The following is a 21,371-nucleotide window of genomic DNA, read 5'->3' on the forward strand; positions in this document are numbered from 1 at the left end:
AAGAAGCTGTGCAATACCAGATAAATCTTCTAGTATGCTCATAATACACAAATCTTAGTAGGAGTTAGGTGCACACAAAAGGGAGAACGGATTAATTTTAAACCGAAACAGATGACTAAACCTTAGTGTCTAACGCAAAAGGTTACATTTGTTAAGCACAATACCTGTTCAAGTACATTTCAGCACAAGTTAAACGATTTACTTTGATCCATTTTCTCCTTGTTCAATAACTGCCCCAAAAGGATTCCCTGCGGCCCATTTATTCCCACCCCTCAGATCTTGCACTGAATTCTATTTCTGATGTAATTTATTTCCATGGAAACAATCCTGTGTTTGACATCACTGTTTTTAAAGAAAAAAATCAACCTAAGAAATCTAGTATTATGACTTAACTCCAGAACGAACGTAAGAACAACCACACTTGATCTGACGCAAGGTCCATCTAGCCCAGCCCCTCATCTTCCAACAGTGACCAATATCAGGTGTCTCAGAGGAAATTAACAGAACCAGTAATAATCAAGCAATCCAATGGTGCCCATTCTCAGTTTCTAGTAAAAGAAGCTAGGAGATCAGAAAGATAGATGCAAAGCTTCCTGCAGCAGGGGGAACTTTCTGGGGGGTTGTCTTACCTATCCCAGACTGTTCCTTTCAGGGGAAGAGCAAGCCCTGTTCACCCCAACCCAGCCAGGACTACCAGCTGAGCCTGGTGCAGAGTAGGTGCATCCCCAGCCCTATACTCCCTCCCCCCCCCGCCCCCAAACACACCCCCACCCCCACCCCCACAGTAGTTTACCTCTCTGCCAGCTGCTTGAGGTATCAAAAACCATGCCCCCACACAGCTGGGGATGACAAGTCTTGCAGCCTTACTTTGCTTCCCCTTCAGAAAGTAATTTTTCTGTGGGGGCAAAAAAAAAATCTGTAGGGGCATGAATTCTCCACACACAAAGTGCTGCAGAAATCTCCCAGGAGCAGGTTATAGGCCTAGTGGAAACTCTGTGCCCATGACTGTTTTAACATGGGTCAAACACATTTCTGTGTATTTAAATACATATTTAGGGTAAACTAAACATGTCCTCTATGTGGGACAAAAAGATTTTTGGAGTAGGCGCTGCAAACAGAGCTAGAAGTGTTACACAGTCAAGTTAGGATCAGAGTTTGGGGCTCCTCTGACCAGCAGAGACTGCATCTATTAATCATCTACTGTCACGTCTCAAAATTAAACTGGATTGCTCTGTAAGGAGTCACAACCAGGCCTGCTTAGACAGAATTATGAGATAAAATGAAACAAGGACTCGCAGAGGAAGGATTTAAAAAGGAGAAATATTTAGAGAGTATCTACCAGCCAAAAGCAGAATAGGGAGAGAAAACAGAGAAAAAAGTTCTCACCGTATTACAGAAGTACTGAAAAATAATGGGACCATTTACAACATTCTTTCTTCACAACATGATGGCCTGGTATTAATACATACTACTTTCAGGACTATAAGTCTTCTAGCTAATGATTATAATTTTGCAAAAAAATGAATGTACACAACCAAGGAGAAGGAAAAATTAAGACTCCATTTAATATTAAAACTGATTAAATGGAAAAAAGGATACAAATTTCAAAAGACTTCAAAGTTCCTCCAAAATTAGGCTTTAACACAATAACCTTTATCTTTATGACCACAAATGGAGAGGTTTCACTATTACAAGAGAGCAATCCATCACTAGGATAGTATCTACCAGAGGAACAGGTTTTTGCTTGACTTGTGACCACCTCACCCCATTCCTGGCACAGTGGATCCCCGACTTATGTGAGGGTTGCATTCCTTGCAATCCCTGCATACCTCAAATTTCATGCAAGCTGGGGGATATAGGAACCAGGTAGCAGCCTGGTTCCTGGATTTCCTGTCTCCCACCAACACCACTTGTGGGGCCGAGGAAATTGACCAACACATGGCTGGTCAGTTTCATGGGTCCCACCAGAACAGAGGAGCCAGGCTGCTATCTGGTTCCCATCTCACAGCTGCTAGCAGAACCAGGGAAACTGATTAGCCACATGCTGGCCAGTTTCCCAGGTCCGCAACTGTGGAGAGTGGGTGGGGGGGCAGGGGTAGTGGGAACCAAGCAGCAGCCTGGCTCCTGGCTCCCCACCCTTGGCAGGAGCCAGGTGCAGCTCCTCTCCAGCTTCCCCAGCTGGGAGAAGCCGAGCCACAGCAGCTCTCTTCCCCCAACACCCCCTCACTGGGGGATTCTGGCAGGCAGACAGCTGCTAGGGCAGTTTCTCCCAGCTGAGAGAAACCACGCCACAGAAGCTCCCTGCCTGCTGGGCTCTCCCTGCTGGGGGAGCTGGGCAGGCAGATAGAGGCAGCAGTAGGTTTCTCCCAGCTTGGGGAGGCAAGTGAGCAGACACTGCAGTGGGGCTTCTCCCAGCTGCAGGGCTGAAGCGCTTTCAATTTTCACTTAACTCATGTTCAAGCGAGTTAAGCACAAATTGAACTGCACATACTGGGGGATTACTGTATAGCCCATTCATCTCAAACTTGAAGATAGTCAGACAAGGTGGGAAAGGTTTTACCTTTCATTGGACCAACTTCCGTTAGTGAGAGACAAGTTTTCAAATTTACACAGAACAGTTCATACTTAGGGTAGTGTAGTTTCAAAAGATGGTTTGCAGATAAGAACTTACTACAGTGAGAATAATCTGACAAGAGTTCAACTGCTCTAATAATTTAAACTATCACAGGAGCCAAACATCATACTGTGTCAATGGACGTTTTAAAATGTGATGCCCTTAACTAATAAATGTGTCAGTTTTCAAATATATGATTTTGTAGATTTCCCATATTAACAAATAACTAACCCTTAAAATAGTATTTAGTTACACTATCCCCATTCCACAAATGGATATCTACATCAAGTACAGCAAGACAAAACAAGTTTGAGTGATACTAAAGTGATGTTATCGCTTTTGAGAATATAGATGTTCATATTAGGATGATCTGAACTCACCAGGATTTTTCACTTTAGCAGATTCCCAAGAGAAGTACCAAGAAGGCCTAAAAAAATAAACTACATTTACTGGCTTCAGGGAAAGTTTTGGAAGGTAGAATACGTTGGGGAAGGGTTCTTTTTTGATCAGAAGGTTTCTTCCCACCCAGTTCTTGGAGCAAGCACTGACAAAATATAGACGGTGGGCTGTATGTGGCCTGCAGCTCAGTGGGAGACTCAGACAGGCTCCCTGCCCATCCCACCCCATATGCCACTCAAAGTGGACAGCTGCAGGAGCCATGTGCTTCCCTGAGTGCTGCCATAAGCCTTGGGCAGGAGAGGAGTAGTGTCTGAAGCCTCTCTTTGCCCTCACCTGGCCTGCTGCACTCAGAAGCTCAGGGCCCACACAGCCAATCCCTTCAAGCACCATGCAGGAGCACACAAGTCAGGGAGCCAGTCAGAGGGACGTGCTGGGCTGCTGACTGGGAGTCACCTAGGTATGCACCTCGCAGCAAAATCCTGCACCTGGCACTCCACTTCCTCCCCCACAATCTTCTGCCCTCTCCACCTGCACCTCTGCCCCAGATCACAAACCTAAACCTCTGCACAAGGGTTCCCTCTTTTTTCCACCCATGAATGGAATAAATTTTGTTATGTGGATCAAGGCATACAGGTACATGCAGCACCAATAGAAACACATGCTTCCAGTTGTGGACACTGCTAGCCAGCTGGGCAGCCCTGTAAGTGCTCAGCTTACAGGAACCACTGCTCTGTATCCCTGCTCCTGCACCCAATTCCCCCCCCGCCCCCCCCACAGGCCCCACACCCCAACACACCTGTCCAAGGTCACAACCCCAAATCCTGCACCCCACCCCAAAGTCACCCCCCCACCAGACCTTGCACCCTCTCTGGCCCCCCCTCCTCCATGTCAGAATTCTCTCTTGCACCAATATCTATACCCTCTCCCAGACCCCCATGCCAAATCCCTGCCACAGATCAGAAACAAAACCCCCTGCAGCCCTGCCTCAGGTCACAACCCTCTCCCAAACTCTGCACCCTCTCCTCCAGTTCAGAATTCTCTCCTGTATCCACACCCATTCCCCCACCCAGACCCTGCATCACAATCCCCTGCCCCGGGTCACAACCCCTCCCTCATGCAACTTTCATCCCAAACTCTGCATCTTCTCCATTAATATCATAAAAAAGTGCAGCCCTTGAGTATTTACCAAATCCGTGGAGCGGCCCCTCATCAAAAACTACTGTCCACCCTACTGAGTGTAAACTGGATAAAAGAAATGAAGGTGAAGGGATTTAAATCAGCAAGCAGAAGAGCTTAAGTTCATTAGTTCTAATATTTTAGATTTGTACTTACAAATTTCATTAGAAAAATACATTCTTATTGGTTTGTACGAGCATTCAGACATGTTTTATAAATAAGTTTTTTACATTAGACACTTTTTGCTAACCAGGTGTATAAATATGGTATAAACAATTACACAGATTTACATTTATAATTTTAAGTTAAGAAACGTGATTCACCATTTCCTAGTTAGTTCTACTCTTGTGTATATAAAAGCAGCTTATCAACTAATCCACATAACACACAAACCACCTTAAATATTCTACATATTCAAAAAAAATCAAAATGTTTTGTGTTGCAAACTGATTTATTAAACAAAAGAAGTATTATTTATCGTCCATGAGCTGACATTGAAAAAAATCTGTATGTCCCATGGCAACCAGATACGAGGGTATTTTTTAGGGCCTTAAAGATGCACATAAGTGCCTACTGGGATTTTCAAAGGTACACAGACACAATCTGCTTTAGCTCTTCTGAAAATCTCACTAGGCATCAAATCTTCAGAGAACGAAACACCTCTGGAAGTCTGTCCCCACGTCCTTCAAAGTATTTACAAATTGTGTGTTCATCATTATGTAGTCCTGATTCTTTTCACAAGGCCTACTTCACTTAGGCTGCATCTAGACTAGCCCCCAACTTTGAAGGGGGCATGGTAATTAGAGTGTTGGGAGATTACTAATGAAGTGCTGTGGTGCATATGCAGCACTTCATTAGACTAAATCTCCCCTGCGGCAACTTCGAGGTGCTGGCTCGCATGTAGCCGTGGGAACTTTGAATTCCCCTTACTCCTCAAAATTTTGAGAAATAAAGTGACTTTGAAGGAGCACTGGCACTGCAAAGTACCTGCAGCTGACACACAGCTACATGCGAGCCAGCACTTTGAAGTTGCCGAGGGGAAGATGTATCCTAATGAAGTGCTGCATATGCACCACATCACTTCATTAGTAATCTCCCATCATCCTAGTTTTCATGCCTCCTTCGAAGAAGGGGGCAAGTGTACACATAGCTTTACACTTATAAAGCTTGAGTTGGCCTCAAATCCCAGATGTTTTTGCCCTGATTCAGTCTACAATTAAAACAGCACCCTTCAACTCATTAATGTTTTTAGAGGACTCATTGATGAAGCTTTTTATTCACATTTTAACAGATATCAGGTTAAGGTGTTAGCAATGAGCTGTCATTTCAGATTTAATTTTAAAGGACTTAAGAAATCTGTAATTACACAAAAATTAAATTTAAATAAAACTGATCGAAATTCCCCATCTGAATTTTTAAAATCATTTATAGTTTACCCACCATGCAAGAAACCTTTAAATAAGGAGAATACAGGATACCTGCCATAGGAACTCTAAATGCTACTTATTTAAAGAGGTAAGTTGCATCCAATTCTTAATTATGTTTCACGTAAATATACCCAGAGGGTTATGCAACAGATAAATTTTAGTCATCAGGCAGTTCGGCCAGCTGGCAGGCCATCCTGTGTGAAAAAGGGATGCAGATGCACTAATTGACATTTCACAGAAGTGGCAAATTCCAGTTTCTTTTGGAGAATCAGAACTATATAATCATGAGCACGAACAACCCTGCTTAAATTTTATATGCTTGCAGTCAGATGCCACTTGTGGTGTAGGATCTGTGAGTACCTTTATCATTATGGAGGACCTCAGATTTGCTTTTTCACTTTAAAATAGGTCAATGAAGCACACACTATTGCAAATACTTCAACTATTACATGGTCCCTTACTCTAATCTGGTACTTCTATTTCTGCAGCCCATTTAAGGCAGAATTCAGTTAAATAATTTGATTAATGCGCTATTGGGGGAAGGTAAAAGTTTCATGTGTCGATAGCCCAGGACAGAGCAGTCATCTATAGCCAAACGATAGGTAGCCTAAACACTATATACATATCCATCCCTGCCAACGTATCTCCTAATTAACCCATAGGGATCACAGCCTCATATCTATGCCTATTCACATCATCAGCACCTACTGCCAGAACATCAAGAGAATCCAGCTTCCCAGTGATGGCAGTTCACATAAAACTATGTTAACTTGTTCAAAATAGGCCACAGCAGCTTACAGCCAGAAGCCCAGGCCAAGCTTAAGATAATGTAAATATTTTGACCTTTGTTATTTGTTACCAAACTTGTGGGCAATCTATGGTGATTCAAAAGTTGCAACGATCATGCATAACAGCCTTTGGTAGCAATACCTTCTATAAATACATGAGAATTACAGCTCTCCTCTGAATTTTTTCAGTACTGTAGTAGAAGCCAAAAGATTTGCTACTTCATAGGATTCCCACAGATTGTTCTTGATTCATCTGTAATTGCTGGACAGTTTACACTAAATGTATTTCTATTGGTGACCACAGGTGTCAGCTTCCCAAATTTCCTTTAAGGAGATATCTACACTACCAGATGAATTCAAACTTATTAAAAATCTATTTTATAATACCAGGTTTTTTCAATTTGATTTTGAGTATCCTCACTTCCCACATGCTCCCAATCAATTTGACATATTGCTTCCACACTGAAATCACCAAACACTGACTGTTGCAGCAGTGCATTGTCAAAACCTATTCCACAGTTCCCTCAGGCCTGCATTCTGAGCTGGGAGCCAGGTGCAGCAGCACTGTCAGTTTCCCAGGTCCCCACAGCTTGTTGGACTCAGAAAACTGACAGCATGGCAGCCCTGGTCAGTTTCCCAGCTCCTGCTAGCAGCAGGAAGCTGGGAGCCAGGAGCCATGTGCAGCACTTAGCTTTGTGGGATACATACAGGACACCTGTGGAGGCTAATAAATTTGAATGAAAGACATGGCTCTGCCACACTAGACTTTGACATTTTAAACTCAAGATTGACACTATGCCTGTCCATCAGTATCGAGATTTTGTAATTGATATTTGGGAAGACTAAATCGAGCTAATGACATTTACAGTGAAGACAGCTCAACATTAAAAAGTCACTCTCTCATAGATGCAGCCTCAGTCTCACCTTATTAGCCTCTCCATAGTTCTGCTACATCACTAGTTTCAGAAGTATTTTCTCACCTCCTGAGGGTTCTCCTGTCTATACTGTCCCTTTGAAATTGGACAAATGGGTTTACTAGGTCTCCACTGCAATTAGAAACTTGCAGTTGGCCCAAGGACTGCTAAACTGCCATGCAGACACTTGGGCTGGAGTCTGAACTCTCTTGCCCCCAGTCCCTGCAATTAAACAGCTCCTTAGCTGAAGGCCCACAAGCCTCAATCAGCTGGCAAGGGCCAACCTTGAGTGCCTAACTGCAGTGGAGGCATCCCCAAGGTTTCCCACCATTTCTGCTTACATCTCCAGTGCAGTTAGATACCGGTGGCTGGCCTCTGTCATCTGACTCAGGTTCACAGGGCTTGGGCTAAAGGGCTATTTAATTGAACAGAGAGAACTCAGACTCCAGCCCAAGTGTCTACATGGCAATTAAGCAGTGCCTTAGGGTAAACTACATGAGACTGAGTCAGCTGGCAGGGGCCAGCCATGAATATCTAATTGAAATGGAGATGTACCCAAGGTTTCCAACTGCTTCCCCCTTTGTACAGTTTCTTGGACTATGCTGACCCAAAACTAATTTTTCTTCACTATTCTCCTTTCTCAGAGTCTTTTCCATTTCTGGTATCAATCTTCTCTGTCCCCATCCATACAATAATCCTTTAAAAACAGGGATACCCAGACAGACTCAAACCACGGGTTCTGACAAAGTGGGTCTTTGCCCACAAAAGCTTATGCTCCAAAATATCTGTCAGTCTATGGTGCCACAGGGCTTCTTGCTGTTTTTGAAAGTACAGAATAACTCAGCCACCCCTCTGATATATGAACCACAGGTGGCTCTTCAGAGGCTGTTCCCCCTCCCCACCCACCTCCCAATTGTCTCACTGGATGAAGAATTATGAAGAAAATAGGGCTATTTCCTGTATTCTATTTTCTGCACCTCCATGATGATTTGGTTATTTTCTCCATCTGCCACTGACCAAACTTAGTCCAGTATTTTACCATATTAAAAATTCAAACACAAAATATTTCAGAATACAGGAAATACACACACTCCTGTTACTGATGCCATTTAAATATTTCTTTTTTAGAATTACAGAAGCCAACTGCAGAAAATAAAGCAGGGGCTATGGCCAGCTTTCATTTCATGTAAAATTAAATTTCAGCTATCTGAAAGTCCTAGTTATCTGAAGCCAAAGTGTGTTTGTCTGTCCCATGTAACTCTCCCAGTTACAGAACACTTCCATTTATCCAAAACTTTGGATAAACAGAAGCATACTATTTAAGTTTTCTTTCAAGTGCTCCCTCATTCCAAGCACTGGTAGTACCTCAAGGCATATTATCATGCCAATAACACATGACTTGAGATCACAACTCAGATACTTGTTAAGTTTTCAGATCCGTCTAATTCAAGAGCTGTACTTTCCACTCCAAGAGTTTATAGTGACTTTGGAACAGAGAACACCAGCAGCAGGTGCCTCCAATATTCTCCCACAGAATATATGGTTAAAAAGACAGCTCCTCCTGAACTGTGTCATCTTTGCCCCATAACAACCTAGTAGGGAACCACTGTCACAAGACTCATCCTTCTGTCGTGTTTCCTCATACAGTCTCCTCTGTCCACTACGAGCACAGGTAACAAGTACATTCAGGACAAAACTGCAGAAGCCATAGGCCAACCTAGCTATGCCTGTATTCTGGAACGTTCTGAATATATATTTGGCAACACCTTTTAAAATGTTTTAAAACAAGAAAGTTGTTCTAATAGAAAGTCCTTATTTCCCAAACTCCAGCCTTGAGCAAGTGATTGTATCAACAGACTACAGGCATCAACTATAATTAGTACTTTGCCTTTGTGTAGCCTCATTCACCAGAGGATCTCAACAAGGATGCTTAACAGATACTAACTAGACACCCACTTTTCCTGAGACAGAAAAGTAACTACTAAAGGTATATTGCAAATTAAGGTATGATTGCAGCACAGGTAGGAACAGCCATGCTAGCTTTAATCTAGTTAGTGAGGGTAATAGCGAATACCTAATGGCAAGGCCATCAGCATGGGTTACCCAACTCAATAAAAATGTGTCAGTGACTGTAGTCATGTACTTTAGTGACTAGCCAGGCTGAAAACCCTACCACCATGTCTTCATACTACTGGTACCCACAGAGTAAAGCTAGGGCAGTTATGCCTACCCATGTCATAGTAATCTCTTAATATGCATCACAGATGCTCCCAAATAGGATCAACTTCCAAAACAGAATCTTTGCCATTCTGATGGCATCAATACCAGAATAAAGATACCTAAAGAGATTCTGAAATATGTCTCAGATCTTCCTTGATTTTATAATTAGCTGACAGATATCAGAGTGGCTTTCATTTAGACCTGTGTTTTGTAAATATTGCTGCAAAACAGAAATACACTGATATGTGAACAAGCAGGCACAGAGGGCTTGATGCACGCTAGAAACCAAGAGAGAAACAATTAGTATTTCTCCCCTTAACTAGAGGGTAGAAGGGATTTAAGTATTTTACAGATAAGCCCCAATCACCCTTGAATATTTGAATATGTACAATAATCTGGATATTTATGGGCAGTACTCACAAACTGAGATCATGTTCACACACAAAAGTTACACCAGTTTAAACTTAAGAATTTGGACAGTGTAATCCTGGTGTGAACACTAACTCTTTATCAATTCAGAAAACTGTAATGTGTCGGCACTAGTTTAACTGAAAATGCAATGCCTCTAACAGTTCAGAATTCATCAGGTCTGGGGGCTGAATAGACACATGCACAAGAAAGTGCTTACAGACCAGGTGCCAGGTCTCTCCTTCCATGAAAAAAAAATGTGAAGCAGAGAAGTCCAAGCATCAGTCCACCGCAGGCCTTCAATTCTGATGGGAGGAGAGGGGGAAGTCAACATGATAATTGCACCGTTCCCTCTTGCAAAGATGTGCAGAGTTGAGGAGATGCAACACATGAACTTTGGACACTAGGAGCCTCCACTTGGGTGGAGGTAGCAGTGGTAATGGTAGTTAGGACCTTGAAACTCTTCTCTCCAATGAGGTGACATGGGAAACTGAACTCATTCTCCCACCATAGCATCAGTGGGTAAAGGAGACTGGATAAAGTCTTTGCATTTCTTCTCTTGCTAGACCAGGAATAGTAGTGGTAACTAAAAATTTAGAATCCCCGCACCCACAAATAAAATGTTGTTTGGGTAAACACACACACACACACATTACACTGAAGTTATACACGTGCTTGGGACATTAAAGACTAGGATTCCCTCCAGCCTTCTCTAGGAGAAGAGGGTTGGAAACCACTCTTCTAATCACGAGATGAAGTGCTTAGAACTCCCACACCTCCTCCTAAGTCTAGATTAACAATAAGTGGGTGCTGGTAACTTCAGGCACTCTGTAAGACTGAGCTTGGGGTAGGTTCAGGATGGCCAGGTAGTGGAACCACCACCCACCTACATTACACGAGAGAGTAAGAGTGAATCTAAACCCCTCCCCCCGACTTCTACCATTAACCTGACTCCACAAGCGGTCCTGTGACCCCTTTCCCCCAAGAAAAGGTGCAGATAAAACATTCAAATCCCACCCACCAGCCAGCCGTGGGGAATTGCGAGGCCAAGACATTCCCGCCCGCCTCTGAAGAAAATGGGGGTGGGGAGCTGGACCCCATGGAGAAGTTTGGGGGAAGGGGGCCGGAGCCTCCGCCCCCATTCCGGACGCCCGGCGGCGAGACCACCCCCCCTCCGCTCACGCCCACTGGAGGCGCAGAGGCAGACGAGCAGTTACACTCCGGGACGCCCCGCTCCTGGGCGCCCCACAGTCTGAGCTAGGGGACCCCGGGCTCGCGGGCGGGCTCGGGGCGGCGTTCTATGAAGCAAAAAGGGGCGGGCTCCAGGGAGCCGCTGCCGCTGGGAACCGGCCTAGGCCTGTCAGAAAGCGGCTGAGCGCGGAGAAGCCGGGCCCGGCCATCGGTCTCTCACCTCGGACACCTCGTCCTCATCGCTGCCGGAGCCGCCGCCGCCCCCGCTCCTCAGCACGGCGGCCGCCAGCTTGAAGTCGAGGGCGGCCTCTCCAGCGTCGGGCGCTCCAGGGCCTCCCGGCCCACCGGGCCCGGCCTCCCCGAAGAGGCGCACGGCCCGCAGCCCCAGCGGGGCGGGCCCGGCCGCGGCAGGGACCTCTGCGGTGGGGCGGTCGCGGGGAGTGACCGAGTCTATCTCCTCGTCGCCGACAGGAGCGGCGGTGCCGTCCGTGAGCATCGCGCTGATCCGGGGCCGCCGCTGCTCCCACAGCCCAGCCGTCTCCGTCCCCTCACAGCACCCGCAGCAGCGCCACTAACTTCTCACACCCCAACCTGACGCGGAGCGGCGCCCCGCCTACCTCACCCGCTTCGGCAGCTCTCATTGGCCACGCTCAGCCTGTGTCCCAGCTCCATTGGACAGAACTCCCGCCGTTCAGCTTCTCGTCACGCGCTCCCAGCACGGTGCCTTGAGAGCACAATTCGAGGCGGTTTGCACTTACCGTCCCGCCCCATTCTCTTTCGTTCTCTTCCTGAATTTGCGGAAATCTGACTGGGCAATCGGCATGTCAATCAAGCCCCACCCGAGAGGACTGGAGGCTGATTGGACAAAATATCCGTCGGTTAACTTTCATTCGAGATTTCCGGACTCTGATTGCTCAGGTAGCACATCAGTCAGATCGCTCAGCGCTTGGCGCCGCCTGATTGGATTGTCTCCCAATCCGTCACACACTCCCCTTTGACTCCTGAAGGTCTCGCTCTAAACCCACGCTCCGCCCCCTTCAATGATTGGTCGATACTCTTGTCTGTCAATGCTAAAACCCTGCGCTCTCTAATCAGCCGCCTATCCCTTTCTGGCCTGTAGCGGAGAACTGATTGGATGAGTGCCATGTCAATCAAACAGTCCGCAAGTCCTCCTCCTCTTCTTCTTCCCCACTGTCATGCGGACTCTAACCGGTTGCGGCTGGCCCCGGCTTGGGTCCCACCCCCTGCCCTGGTGCGGGTTCAAGTCACCCGCACGTGCCCCCCGGGGAGCCGCCGGGAGCGGAGTCCAGCGTGCAGAGTGCCAGCCAGCTGGCCTGTTCTCCGTGCGCCGGCTCTCCCCGCACCCTCACCCCGGCGGAGCCCCTGATCCCGGCCGCTGCGCGACTTCGGCGGGCAGAGGGGAGTCCGCGGGGGCCGCAGGCGCTCAGGTGCACCGCGTTAGCGTGGCCCGCTGTCGGGCCTGGGCTCCCATTTCCCACCTGGCCTGGGAGGGCAGAACTGCGCTGGGCTGGGCTTCCCCCCGGCCCCGGAAAAGGCTGAGGAAAAGGGCAGGCGCTTGGGGAGGGAGCCCCTTTGCAGCCGTTCTGGTCCAGCAGGATCCCACCCAAATGTCTGCCCTTGGTCCTGCTTAGTTGCCTGGGCGTGCTAAGGCTTCTGGTAGGTTGGGGCCAGCCCCAGGTCTGCCTCTTGGGCCTCTGGTTTTCACGGCCTGCTGCCAGATCCTTTGCTCCATGGCTCTCCCTGGTGCAGCAGGGTGGTGAGAAGTAACAAGCCGAGCCAACAGGAACATCCCAACCAGGCAGAGCTTGAGGGAAGGGAGATGAGAAGGCTTTGCGGGAGGGATAGAAGGCAGCTCAAGTCTGCCATTACACACAAGAACCTGCTGAATTAAGGGCTTAAGGGAGGAGTTCCTAGTGGTTGGAGCATAGCTGTGACCCAAAAGGATGGGCTACATTGTTGATGGCTGTGGTCTGAAGAAGTGGGTCTGTCCCACGAAAGCTCACCTAATAAACTATTTTGCTAGTCTTTAAAGTGCTACTTGACTGCTTTTTGTTCTGATAGTGTATAGACTAGCACGGCTCCCTCTCTGTCAATGTTTGACATTTCCTAGTGCAAGATTTTGTAAAACCTCAGTTCCAAAACCAAATGCTTCAGCTTATGCTGCTTAAAGGCTATTCTAACCTTGCAGCAAAGTGACATTTGGCCTCTAGCAGGCACAAACAAGGGTCCCTGCAGCTACAGACATCTGCAGGAACTCAGACAGTATTCTCAGGGACCCAGAAACTGCAGGTCAGAGAGGCATGGCCATCCCCATAGGAGACAGCACAGCATGCTCCGCTCTGTTGGGGTGTAATGGCACAACAGGGAGAGCAGCCTTTCGCCAGGAAGTGGAGGTGCTGAGACTTTGTGTGGGACTGTAATGTTGGAGAAAGTTTCCGCTGTACAGCCCAGAGACTCCTCTCTGTGTCCACAGAGCAACACAGGGAGATCCTGTACCAGTGTGTGGCTCAACCCTATGACGCAGAGGGACCACGCCACACAGGTCTGGCCTTAATGTTTTGTGGGGCTTTGTGAGATCATATGTGACAGCCACACCTAGCCCTTTCTCTTACTACGGTCACAGCCCATGTCTCCACTACCCTGGTACTAGAGTGGAGTGATTGCAATCAAAGCAGGCAGGAAATCTTGATTTAATGGTGTTTTTCATTTATGTTTTTAGTTACTTTCCAATGGAAACATTGATTCTCTTCAGTCAACTAAATCCAGCCTCTCCACTAAATGTGGTGCTTCCTTTTGCTAACCAAGGCGACGCACAGTATCTATGCCAATTATGCAATTACATAATTTAACATTTATTCAGATTCTTCATATTTAAGGGTATTACATTAGAAAATGGTGACTGGTATATTTCTTATTTAATAGACCTTTTCGCTTGTGATTTGTGTCAAGATCAATTGGGATGGAAATTCAGATTAAATTAAAACACAGGAAAACAACATTTTAAGTGAAATAAAACCATAAGAGCAGGAAGCATGAGGGGGAAAAAAGCAGATTGAAATTAAATGTATTTTAAAACAGGGTGGTGCAGACGTAGCTCATCCCAGGAGATGAGCAAGACAAGGTGAGTGAGGTGTGATATCTTTTAGTGAACAAACTTCTGTTAGTGGAAGGCACAAGCTTGCAAGCTACGCAGTGCTCTGGTCTGAGGAAGGACGCCCTTTTCCTTTCTTGGATCTAAAGAAGAGCTCTGGGAAGTTCAAAAACACACCTGCCACCAAAAGAAGATGGGCCAAGAAATCTCACCTGCCTTGTCAGAAGAAAGACAGGAGAGCTGGAGATGGTGTAGAAGCTAGTTAATGTCGCATATGCCGCAACCATCTCACTCCAGAGGGGAGTCAGGGATGCTTCTTTGACTCACAGGACTTGCATGCACAAAATGAGGCCCTTTGCCAACACAATGGCATCATTGCTTCTACTGGCAATAAGTTTCCCACGAGGAGCAGAGGTTTTAGCTCTACCTTTGCCCACGGAAGCCTCCTGTGGCCCATGCTCTGAGGCACTGAAATGCATTGAACTTTGCTGGCCCACTTGCTAAGGCTAATCCCACTCTGACACTCTGAGTGTAGAAAGTGGGGGACCACAAGAAACCTCAAAAATCCATTGCCTCTATAGACATCTACTTAAAATCTTCACAGATTCCCTGCACCTGGGAGGTAGCTCCACCATCCAAGTGAGAAAACTCCCCTTTAAAGGCCAGAAAACCCAGAACTCCCTATAGGATAATCCAAAGCTCTTAACCCTCCCTTCAGAGACAGCTTGAAAACAAAGTGAAGAAATTAAGCTGCAGTTTGATAGCTGACCTTTCAGTATTAGCCATACATAGACACAGACCCTTCTCTAGGATACAGGAATCAATTTGCTGCCTTAAAAAGATGATTTATTAACAAAACAAAAGCTAAAGTATAGAAATAAAGTGCTAAAGCACACATGGTTATGAAGTGCTACAGAGCAACTTTAAAAAGGTTGATAAAAACCACAGAGAATTACTTCCCTGGGATTCAGTTGAGAACTTACAGCGTATAGGGGGAAGAGGGTGTGGACAGACATCAGACAGCCTCCGAAGTCCTGCACCAAACCCAAAATAAAAAAAGTAACCTGATTGCATCTGACTAAACATTTCCTTTCTGCTTACATATCTGTATGCCCAGATCACCTGTGGCCTGGATATTTACTGGATTCATTAAGTCTGCTCAGGATTTAACATCTCTGTCTCTCTGCTCCAGCCAGACAAAAGAAACCCCCCCCCCCCCCCAGCCCCAGCAGGTAACTGTTTCAGTTCAAATGATCCCCCTCTCCTCCCATTGACTCACCTGGTTGCTTGCCAACAGAGAACTCATGCTCTCTGGGTTTAACCCTTTACAGGCATTCATTCATGACACCACCCCTTCCCAATGTCTGAGCTGTTCACATGGTTCACACCGTGCCTGGAACTAGGAAAAATGCAGGGGAGATTCCCGAGTGCAGGGCACTTGCCAAGTTAGTTCACAGACTATGCCTATATTGATCGATAGGAAAGCACGAAATCTATCTAGGCCGATACTCTGGCAGAGCGGAGAGGATTCTGTACAGAGTGAGAAGCCTCCTGCCCAGAACTGTGCAAAGTCCCATCAGTTCCTGCCTCTGCTCCCACCTGTCCAGGTTCTCCCAGGATTGTCCCTTTGTCCACATAGCTCTCCTGGGAAATTGTGGCGAGAACTCATTACACCCCATCAGGTGTCCATGTTGAGGGGCTCAGGATCATCCTGGATGTCAGACTTCACCCTCAGTTCACCCAATGTAGAGCATCCAGCAACCCTAGCTCTGCTCCAGCCACAGACCCTGCAGAGGTGAGGCCTGCTACAGTTTGTCCCTCCTAAAGAGAGACTACAGGTAGCTGCCACTGAGCCATTGCGTAATCCCTTGGGAAACATCGTAACTGAGATGATGGGGCAACAAGCTTGCACAATCAGTGAGGTTAGATAATGGACTCCAGCTGAGGCTGCTTCTGGGCCCTGCCCCAGCCAACTCCTGTGTCTGAGCTTAATAAACCTCAGAGCAGCGAGCCTCAGATTGTGCAGCTGTCCAGCATTCCAGGGCAGCAAGCATCACTCTCAGGATCTGCTCAGAGCCGTGCAGTCATAGGCCCAAGCAGGTGCAAGGTATTGCTGTGGGAGGCTTGTTGTCATGTTGCGTAAATAGCCTGTGCTGTGGCATCCTTGGAACATGAGTTCCCTGGTGCAGCATCTGGGCATCCTGGGCAGATTAATTGGGAGGGTCACAGAAGCCACAGGAACAGAACTTCCTATTGTACGTCCTAATAATGCGAGAGATGGCAATAACAACAAGGTTTTCTCTAGCTCCTAGCTCCTGGCCACCCCCTACATTGCAGGGGGGCAGTCTGGAAAGCTGTAAGCAGAGCAGAGCAGATTGGCGGGGATCACAGCAGTGGAGACAAGGACTTCCACACTGAAGCAGTTACACTGAACACCTGCTCCTGTGCAAGCGAAAGGAATAACTCACGTGATCAGTTTAGCACTGAGTTCGCTGCGTGCCATCAGATGGGGGCATGCAAACACAGAGTTGCACTACATTGTTCACCAGGTGGGCAAGGTTCACAAGCACTGGGGAAGCACCAGCAGAGCCCAGCCCAGGAGCTTGAGGACAGTTATGTGGGGGGGATCATGTGTGTTTTGGGATTTAATCACTGTGTGATTTCCCAGGGCCCTTGCTCTCAGTTGGAAGGAAAAACAAACAAACAGGCAAACAAAAAAAACCCCATTGAATCCTGGAGAAAGGCTGAGACTAGAGTAAAGAACTGGGGTGCATGTGGGGGTAATTGGCAGGTGCTGGGGCACTTGGAGGGGTCTGGCACCAGGGACCTTTGGGCTGGATTTGTCAGTGAGTGTCTCAGAAGGACACTGTGCCTGGGGAGTCGGTGCCAGGGGAAAGAGGGGCTTGCTAATCCGTGGAAGTACTGCACAATGGGCGAATGGCACACAGCCACAGCACGCTACTCCCGCGACACGCAGGGGCTGGCTGCAGAGCCTCACGACAGCGACTTGAGCCAAGCTGGTAAACAAGCTGCTGCCACACTATTTAGACAAGGCCTGAGTGGCTGGAGAATCCAGAGCAATGTCCCGGCCCTACCCTGCCAGAGGACTTTATTCTGTGTCTCTACCTGCAATGATAATCAGACTAAGCAATTACTTAGGGCTCTGAGCTGCTCCAGGGAGCCCCAGTCACTTTTATAATATGTTGGGGGGGTTCCAAATTATTCCTGCTCAGGGCTCCCCTAGGTGCTCCCCTCTGCGGCAGGTAAACTGATGATGCAGTTAAAGCATCAAACTGGGATGCAGGCGAGGTCTGTTCTGAGCTATGCTGTGCCACTGCCTGTGTGGCCTTGCAAAGATCACTTCACCTAGGAGAAGGAGGACACTACTCCTCTGCAAGCAGGGTTTTGTTTGTGGCGTGCCAGGAGGGCTCTTTAAAGGCCCAGTGTTCTCTGGTACACACCCAGTGCCTCTAGCGTTGTTCTACCACAGGCTGTGTCATGACACGAGAGGACTCGGTGTTTCCCCACGCTGGGCCGGGGATTGCAACTAGCATTCAGGCCATGTGCTCCCGGACTGACTTCCTGCTGTCTCCTCCAAACATTCCCTGCCCATAACAGGTGCTCCAGCCACCAGGTTCCAGGCAAGCTGCTGCAGTCATCACCTACAAACGTTCACTTCAATCGGCCTGTTTTAGGGGGTGTATATAATTTAGGCTTTGCCCACACCCATACTCACACTAAGCTGGCTTACATGGTGCAAAGTCCTTTATGGCAACTCTGAAACTGGCTGAAAAATCAGCCTATCAGCGTAGCATATCTCTGCAATCAAAACAGAAAATCAGTCAAGTAGCACTTTAAAGACTAACAAAATAATTTATTAGGTGAGCTTTCATGGGACAAGTGGGTCTGTCCCACGAAAGCTCACCTAATAAATTATTTTGTTAGTCTTTAAAGTGCTACTTGACTGCTTTTCTGTTTTGATAGTATATAGACTAGCACGGCTCCCTCTCTGTTACTATGTCTCTGCAAGTTTGGCAGCTCCAGCTGCCCTAAGACTTCTGCTGAAGCCAACCAAGAGTGTGTACAAGGGTGCCTTTTTATCTGGGCAGGAAGGAGAGAATGCTACATTGTTTCAAGGCTCTATCCCTTCTAGTCATTTTTGTATGGGTTTAAATCTCTCCCTGTTTGTATTACAACAATAGTAAATGGCAGGCCATCTGATGGCTCCCAAATCGTCACAGAGGCCAATGAAAGGCCATATAATGCTATCACATTAGATGTTGCTCTGTGTTATCCCAGAATAGCCTTTACAAGACAAACTCAGGGCCCTGTCCTGCCAGTCCTCCCCCATACAAACTGTCCCTTCTCACAGGAGGATTTCATTCATGTCAAGGGCACCTCTCACATGAGTACGATTAGTCACTTGAGAAAGAATTGATAGTGTCATGCGTGGCGTGGGGCACAAATGATACAATGGGCTCACTTCACCCAGGACTGAAATGCAGCTGCTTCTGGGGTTGGACTTATCAGCTGTTTCACAGCATAAAGCAACACCCACACAAAAATTTAGGCTGGAAAGTGAAGATGACTACATCCAGCTGAGAGCACGGGGGCGCCAGGGATCAGGAGGTTAGGCAAGTGGAATGTTTCTTATCAGAGGGGGAATTCTGCCCGACTCTTTTCACTAGTTCTCTGAAAAGTATCTCAGGAGCTTTGGATTTCAATCTCACGCTGGTGGACGAAGAACCTGGCTCCAATGCTGGTCAGGTTGTTGTTGTTCAGGTTTCTATTAATTCTCTTCTCATTGTCAATATTATCAACTAGTTATTAATGGTGTCTGTATAACAATAACCTTGGTCCGGCACGTTTCATAGGTCAGGAATCCAAGCTGGATAAGGCGCAGTTCTTCTGCCAGGCAGGTGTAGCTTCTGTAGCAGGAGCTGGTGAGAATTCACCCAGCCAAGCTCAACAAGGAGGCTGGGGTAGGACGGTCCCCTCAGACTCAGTTGGGATTTAAGTGGAGTTATATTCTCCCCTCCCAGGTGTGTTCATATTATACATCCTCCAGCGGATGCCGACCCCTGCTAGCCAATGGGGTGGTGCATTTCTCCAGCCCGGCTGCCTGGGTGGTGACGGCACAACTCACTCAGCTAGGAAATGGAATTCCACTCTGGGATGCCAGCTGAAGACCCGCAAACTCCCCGTTGGGAGCCATGAATGATTTCCCATCTCTTGACCGCTGGTGGAGGAGCAAGTCCTGGCCGGGAGTGAATGGGGATGCTGTTCTGCTCCCCATGCGTGCGTGATGAAGAGAAGGTGGCAGATGCTGGCTCCCTCCCCTGTGGGTGCTGCAGCTCACCTCATGGAGGGGCCATCAGCATGGGTCTCCATACTGGCTAGTATGACCGCTAACCCCCAAAGCCTCCCCCTGCCCACCAGCATGCTCTGCTACTGCCTGAGCTGGATGTGCTTCCGAATCCAGGAAAATGTAAACCCGGACAGGAGAGTCACAACTCACCATGCAGCACGAGGGACACATCAGCTGCCAGGCCAACGCACCGGACAGCATCCCCAGAGCCGTACTGGGGCAATAGCGGCCCTGCAGCAGAGCACGGCTGCACTTTCCCATTGGCCGGAGAGCAGCTCTGGTTTTGGCTGGTGCACTGTTAGCCTTCCACAGGTAACTGGTTGTACCCTGGAACCTAGCAGGCCTCAGCTAGCCAAGGGACACATATAACAGACACATCAGCCTACTTGAGAGGGGCCAGGGAGCCTGAGCACACAGCTGGCATCTCTGGCACCAAATGGACGCAGACTCTGAGTTTGTTTTCTGTTTTAAAATGCTTCACCATCAGGCCACAGTCTGCTGTCCCCAGAGCACCAGCTCCACTCAAGATCCCCCAGAGATGAACCAGACTCACAGGAGCCTCAGGCCTGGCCCTGCACTGCTGAGGTCAACGGCAGTTTTGCTATTCTCATCAGCAGTCATAGGATGACGACTGAGGTGCTCTCCTGACCAACTGCAAACACGTGTTGCCTGGGATGAGCACGGCGCTAACCCCATGAGAGAGAGACCCTGGATCCCAAGCACGGACGACCACGTGGTATTATCCCGGCCAGGGGACCGCCGTTACTAGCCAGGGTAGGCAGGGGGATAACTTTCCCACCTCAAAGCTGCAACAAATTGGCATAAAATGGAGGCAGCTTCAGCTTTCTCTACCTTTACTACAGCGCTGCAGCCACCGGTAACAACAGGTCCCCACTGCCACGCTCCATGTCATCGCAGCCACTTTGCTGGGACCTGTGCTCTGTGTGGGCTGCCCACCTGGCTGGGCAGAGCTGAGGACATAGAACTCTATGGCCAGCTGTGATGGAATGTGTCTGCACTGAGCTCCTGCTTGACGAGATGTAGCAACACCTCCCTGCAGGGCTGGCTGCCGGTGTCCCCTTAGGGTGGGCGTGAGCACTGTTTGAAGTGTGGGATGGGGCTACAGATCAGAGGATGGTAGGCCAAGGAAGAGAGCAGACTTCTAGCCTCTGGAAAGGGGCTGGCTGAAGGCAGGAGCTCCTCAGGTGACTGCTTGAGGCGGTTGTTCCTCTATAAGTTTCCCTGGGAACTCAGTTTAAGGCCACAGCCTGACAGACTCCCTGAAGGAAGAGCTTTAACCCATCTGTGGAATGCTTCTCTGGTGCTGATTCCTCTTTTGTGCTGACAGCCAGGAAGGGGCTTGCTACCCAGGACCAGTCAGAGTCTCCGCGCAGGAGTGGGGAACCCGCTCAGACATGGCAGAGCAGTGATCTGGCTGAGAGCTGGAGATCCTCCCTAGAGCCTAACAGGTGTCCAGGGGAAGGGGCCGGGTGACAAACTGAACACACCCCAGGGACAGTTTTCACAAGGTGCAGTGAAGAGTGAGTCTGGCCCCCTCCTTTTAGTCAAACGTGATCCCTCTGAGAAACCTGAGCGCCTGGACAGCACAGGACAGCAGAGCAGGGGGGGGCGTTTCGTAGCATTTAGTGTGACTCTGACATTGGAAACACTGGTACTGGTATTAATTATTCTCCCCAGTTATGCAGAATCCTGTGAGTAGAGGGAAAGGAACCAGTCTGGCAATGTTTCTGCTC

General features: G+C 48.0%; 1 protein-coding gene across 13 annotated transcripts in view; it reads right to left on the reverse strand.

Moving 5' to 3' along the window:
* ANKHD1 (ankyrin repeat and KH domain containing 1) overlaps nt 1-11,726 on the reverse strand; it is a 170,430-nt gene extending 158,704 nt beyond the window's left edge. For all 13 annotated transcript variants that reach the window (XM_075010053.1, XM_075010055.1, XM_075010056.1 and 10 more), the window contains exon 1: nt 11,358-11,726. In XM_075010053.1, the coding sequence (XP_074866154.1) occupies nt 11,358-11,633 (276 nt within the window). In that variant the 5' untranslated portion in view covers nt 11,634-11,726. The remainder of the gene's footprint in view (nt 1-11,357) is intronic.
* Between the last annotated feature and the right edge of the window lie 9,645 nt (nt 11,727-21,371).

The sequence above is a fragment of the Carettochelys insculpta genome, chromosome 15, assembly GCF_033958435.1.
Source record: "Carettochelys insculpta isolate YL-2023 chromosome 15, ASM3395843v1, whole genome shotgun sequence".
Classification (NCBI taxonomy): Eukaryota; Metazoa; Chordata; order Testudines; family Carettochelyidae; genus Carettochelys; species Carettochelys insculpta.